Raw genomic sequence first — 6,000 nt, 5'->3', positions numbered from 1 at the left:
CTCATACAGAGCCACTGGGGAAGGGTTTTGTAATACAGCACAGGGAAAAGGAGAGTGATAATACTTTTCTCCAGTCTCCTGGCAGTAGACTGTTAATATTTACCCTGCAGCAGCATTAATGCTTGGCATAAACCAGTTTAGGAGATAAACTGGTAGAAAACAGCACATAGTCTCCCTGGATGCACTGAGTGATTGACTGTTACCAAAAGGCCTTTGGACAGGATAGTTCTTTTGTTAGATAGTTTGGTTCATGGGAGCTTCCTGTTAGTGGCAGAGATGATGGGACCATAAAGCTTAGAGAAGAGAAGGAATAAAAAGGATTGAGTAATATTTTCCCTTTCTGGTGGCAATGAGCATTTAGTTCAGCTGCCTGTGGAACTGCAACTGGATGCTAAAGGGGAAAAAAACCTAAAAATTCAGGTCTTGATGGCTGAACTAGCTCATCATGGAGTCAGATAAGTGCCAATACCACTGTAAGGAGGGGAAAGGGAACATCTGGGTAGGGGTGCAGGAGAGAGGAACAGGAAAAAAAAAACCACAAAAAAACAAACAAACAAAAAAAAAACCAACAGGGAGGGAGAGGTTGAAAATGCAGGATAGCTTCTTTTGCCAGCATTTAGTCATTAGATTGGCTTAACTGCATCCTCAACATATGTTCTGGGGGAATGGAAGTGTGCTGGAGGATGATAAGAGAGCTAGCCTTGTGTACAGCAAATTGAAATCTTACCAGATTTTATTAGTTTAAGCTTTACACGATGTGAAATTAAACTGCTTCTGTATTAGCACTATACTTGGAAGGACTATAGCCATACATGAATAAGAAGCATAGCAAGAGTAGGTGTGCAGTATGTAAATCCTCCCATAAATAATCGTCAATTGACTGTGTTTGTCTCGCATAAGCCTCAGTGACACATACTACTGGTATGAGAGCTTAGTTGTATGAGTGCGCTTGTTCTTCCTTTGTCCTCTGATTTCTAATATAAGCGTATTTATAGGTATTTGTTAATAGTGTTCAGAGTAATGATTGGTTCTTGTTGGAGACATTTAAGTTTTGTCAATGCAGCTTTTAAGAGCCCAGTAATTTTCTGGGCAAAATAGGAACATAGTGCTACAGGACCATTTTTATTGTGCCACGTATAATTCATAGTATTGTGGTTTGAATGGCTGAGAAGCTGTAGCCATTCTTTGCATGTTATATCTGAGATTTTTTTTTTTTTCAGTTCAAACAGTCTCTTATAAATGTTGACTGGCTTATCTATGTGGAACTGTAAATAAGACTTTGGGGTGGAGAGGGGGAACACAGGTGAGAACAGAATCTAAATATTTTTCCCCCCCCTCACAGCAATGTGGAATTATGTATCTACTTAAAATAATTGTGGTTTTGCAGGGGTGTTTTTTGTTGTTTGCTTTTCTTTTCTTTTCTTAGGGAAAAAAACCCCTTCAGAATGTACTTCCCAAATACCACTTAAGTGACTGCATTTTCAAAAATGGCACTTTGCAATTAAGTTAGCAAAAACTGTGTCTTACTAGGATCTGGGTTTTGATGACAGAGATAGGAGGAGTGAGGAATATGAGCCTTGTGGAAGCATAATTAATTTTGTTACTTCTGTGATAATCAAACATGATTCAAATACAATCTTTTATATCCAGTTCAAAAAGAATACAATGTAGATCAGATCTTCATAAACTACAGCCATTTTAAGAACATCTTCTGAAAGTTAGTTTCATTAGTGTTCCTCATCTTCCTGCAGCCCAACACCAGAAAGTATCTGAAAGGTGAAAGACACTGAAATATTTTTGAGAACTGATTTTTGACTTAAAGTTAGTAGGATGATTACATAAGCACTCTGCAAACAGTTTAAATGAGCTTTAAATAGTGAAGATTCCATGCTCATCCATAGCTCTTCTGTTTCTCTTGCTTCAGCTAACTTTCCTTTTCCTGTTATTTCCTTGCAATCCTTCTGTATTTTCAGAATGAAAGCAAATATTTAAAATTTAGGGTTTATACCACTTGCCCTAATCTGTTCCCTGATCATGGGGATTTCTGTTTGTTGGGGTTTTCATTATCCTATAATATGCTCAGTGACTCTCATTTAGTTTTTTACAGTCTAGCTCAGCTGAGTAGGATTTCAGTGTTAAATACTCTAGGCCTTTCTTATTACCAAAAAATTAAGAAAAATCAAGTTTCACATTGGTAAGATTCAGCTGTCATTGTAATTTAATTTTCTTGTTATAATCTTATCATTGTTTCTCTCTTTTATCAGTTTTTGTCTGAAAGGTGAGGGATTGGATGGCAGCTTTCCAGCTGTCATAGATTATACACCATACTTGAAGTTCACCCAAAGGTACTTTTTATCTTTACACTGCTTTTTAAATTTTATTTCATTGGCAAAATTTTACTTCATACTGGGCCATTTACTTTTCATTTCACGTTCAAAATATATTCATATCTAAATACAAACCTGTACACTCAGCTACCTTGCTCTTTCAGAATGGTGGAATTATTACATGACTCATCAGAGTGAGTCATGCTAACTTTGTTTACTTGGAATCACAGTTCAGCAGTAAACGAATTTTTTATTTCCTTTGAAGATCACCAGGCCAAGTTGTCCTTTCTCTTGGGCCTTTTCTGTGTAGCCATAAACTTAGAAGTAGTTATTTTGTAAATAAAAATTATATATACCCAGTAAATTGTAAGATATGACAGGTAAGCAGTATGCAGTATGAGCAGTTAGCACATAATAGAAAATCATGACCAGTTGTGTATATAATCTGATCTTCCAGCTACATTTTGCTCCTCCGATCAGCCATATGATTAATAATAAAAAGAATGATCACTATCTAACAGATCAGATAGCAATTTGGCATCTCCAAAAAGCATGGAAATTAATGGGATGCATTATATTGTTAGGTTTGCCAAAATGAAGAAAGCAGTTGGGAGTTAGGAGTAGTCTTGAAGATGTACAACTGAACAAGAAACATCCTAGTTATTCTCTCAAAGTTCTTATTAGCTTACATGTTAATGACAAATTGCATGGTTCAGTTAAAGCAGAATTTGCATCACAGCAGGATCATGGGGTCTCAGGAATCACTGCTTAAAAAACTAGTAAATGTTGTTAATGTAGTGGAAAGCATAGTTGTAAGGGAAGATTTCAAATGGGTATTGGGATAAATTAAAATTCTTGTCTTTGAGACAGATGTCTGAATTCTGTGGCATACATTGATTCTGGATGTTATGGAGACAGTTTAACAATGAATCTGCATACTATGTAGCGAGATACTCATGTTCTGTGAAATAACAGGCACGTGGTCTTCGCTATAACTATAACTGTACATTCTCATTTAAATTTATCATGATTTAACATAACGACAATCGCTTCTTTTTCTGCATTTTTAGAAGTGAATACTATTTATTTTCAGATACTACTTTTGCGCTGAATTTGTGAAGGAAAGATTAAATCACCACTTCCTTAAATAGCATATTGTAATGCATTGGCCCTTTGTATTCTGGGAGAGTATCCCACATACAGTTGTCTGACTTGCGTAAGACAACTTGACTAAGATCACAAGCAAGTCTTTGCCCATTCTTTAGGTGGCTATACAAATAAAAGCTTGAAATATAAGTTGTATTTGGTGATCTATCCTATCCCACCATTCCGATTCTTTTTGGTTTACAGAGCTTTAGATATATTTAAGAACTGTGGTGCTTTAATTTCAAAGGGAATTTGCATTTTAACAAACACAGCTTTTCACTTGGCTAATAAATATGATCCTTCAGTTCTGACAGCATCAGCAGTGATGAAGAAGAGCTAAGGACGCTGGGTAGTAGTGGCAGTGAAGGCAGCACTCCGGAGAACATTGGTCCTCCTTTCATCACGGATGAAAACAGTTGGTACAACAAATGCAAAAGGGTAGAACAGAAGTATCGGCTTGCATTGGAACAGAAGGTAAAAGATTAGTTTGTGTTGGGGTGATGGAGCCAAAGCTCATCATAAGCCAACTGGTGACATATCCATTTATGTAAAGGCAGAAAAATATATTAAGTATTATTTAGCTTCATGTAAATGGTCTTAAATTTTATGATCCTCAGAGTATCTAAGTATCTTTGCTCATTAATTTGAGGGAAAAGAGGTTTGGAGAGAGGGGGAAGAGAATAATAATAATTTGGAGATCAGATTTCACAATCTAATGTAGAAGCTTTGGCTCCTTTTTCCAATCTCAGAATTAAAGGCAGTGTATCTCTGAAGCTGTTAGGTTGCGAGTTTGAAGTGTACACGACTGTTCACATGATTTTCCTCTTCCTTAGAGGCCATAGAATTTTATTGATGTAGGTAGACTGCCAGTTGAAGGCTTTTATAATGATAGTGATGTTAAAATTTAACATTTAGTCTTACAGTAAACAAAAAAGATCAGCAAAGTAATCCATCTAGGAATGAAAAGCAGAACTATCTTCTCAGTGATACTGAGATGGCTTTTTAGAAAATATAGTTTTAAGACCTGCTTCAAGCTAGAATGGGAAAGGAAAAAAAAAGAGTGTCTTTGTATTTGATTTTAATAATTTAGGTGGCATATTGAATGTTATTATAGAAACTAAAGGTAGGTTCTCCCTCTACCACCCAAAATACCGTAAGTTAAAGGTGAAGTGAAGTATATGCCCAAACTTTTTAGTATTTTTAAAAGCAAAGTGCTTGTCAGTTTTTCATAACAGCATATTACAACTACAGAGTCAACAACATGTATTAGCTAGTGGCAGACAGAAGGGGGGAGACTGTTCATAGACACCGAAGAAATTGTGCACAGAAAAAGAAAGGAGGGGTCAGGAAAAATGAAAGGGAAGAAAAATGAAAGACAAATGGTTAATGTGTTGAAAGAACTTTATTAGTATTTTTAGTATTCTTTTTTCCCAATGTCAGAATTTGATTTTGGTGAAACTCGGAACAGAGTAAACCATATGAAAGGCTGGAACTACATAATGGTGCTTGGAGGTGTAATTACTTCCCCTAGTTTAGGGCATTAGAATCAGAGAATTATCTCTCTGTCTTTCTAGTTTTTACTGTACTGAGAAGAAAAAAGAATTTTTTTTTTTTTTTTTTTTAAAAAGAAAAAAGGGGCGGTCAGATGGGATCTAGAATGGATCTTCTGCCAGCTGGGACTCAGTACATTAACTATGGCCCAGGTCCTGGTACCAACTCAGTCACATACATATTTAAATTCTAAGAATGATTGTTGGCATGGTTTTCACCTGGGACAACTAGCACTCTCCCTGATTATTTCAGGTCACTGTTTGTGAATTAGTGTTTGTCAGTGATCATTCCAAATAACCAGTATGACTTCAGACATGGTCCTTTGGAACTTGAGTTTTAGTATAGATATAGCCAGACTGAGAAAATATACCTGAGAAGGGGTCCTGGCTATCTTCAATTCATTAGGGTAAATGTAGCTATGGATTGCTAAATTCCAGCCTTAATATGGAATGTGTAGAATCAAAGTTGGTTTACTTTAATGCATGTGAGAGAACCTAGTTAAAGTTTTTCTAAGTAACCGTGAAAAAGTCAGACTTACTGTGGGATGCGAGAGGTGTTTTTTAAAAAATATGCATACAATTATTTCTTTTCTATTTTTGGTCCCTTAGACTTCTCATTTTTGAAATATGACCTTAAATGTTGCTGGTATGATTTTCTCAGCCAGTGTGGTATCACCTTCCATATGGAAAGAACTAGTGTTCCTTGGGGCTCTGTCTGGTACAGAGGACATTTTCCCTGCTGTTGTAAACCAAAATATGCCATTCAAAAGGAATCTCTTCATATATCTAAACAAAATGAAAACTTCTCCCTCCCCACCCCAACAGTCCTTGAAGCACAAGAACGTATTCAAGACAGCATTTCATCCTTGTGTCCAGACAAAAACATGGGATCGGTTTGAGCTCTGCTTTTCCCCCCTCCCCTGCCCTGATAATTGTAAAATATTTTGGGGTTTAATGAGGGAAGTGTCATCAGCTCT

At 36.3% G+C, this 6,000-nt stretch overlaps 1 protein-coding gene across 1 annotated transcript in view; it reads left to right on the top strand.

The window, feature by feature from the left end:
* Positions 1-2,264: 2,264 nt before the first annotated feature.
* Positions 2,265-6,000, top strand: part of RUNDC3B (RUN domain containing 3B) — a gene marked incomplete at its 5' end in the record, with an annotated part of 29,580 nt that continues 25,844 nt past the window's right edge. Inside the window, 2 exons of the mRNA XM_009572218.1 lie at positions 2,265-2,345; positions 3,779-3,947. Of these exons, the coding sequence (XP_009570513.1) occupies positions 2,265-2,345; positions 3,779-3,947 (250 nt within the window). The remainder of the gene's footprint in view (positions 2,346-3,778; positions 3,948-6,000) is intronic.

This window comes from Fulmarus glacialis, unplaced genomic scaffold (genome assembly GCF_000690835.1).
Source record: "Fulmarus glacialis isolate BGI_N327 unplaced genomic scaffold, ASM69083v1 scaffold34642, whole genome shotgun sequence".
Classification (NCBI taxonomy): domain Eukaryota; kingdom Metazoa; phylum Chordata; class Aves; order Procellariiformes; family Procellariidae; genus Fulmarus; species Fulmarus glacialis.
The sequence above is the reverse complement of the archived record's forward strand: the minus strand, read 5'-3'. Positions and strand labels throughout refer to the sequence as shown.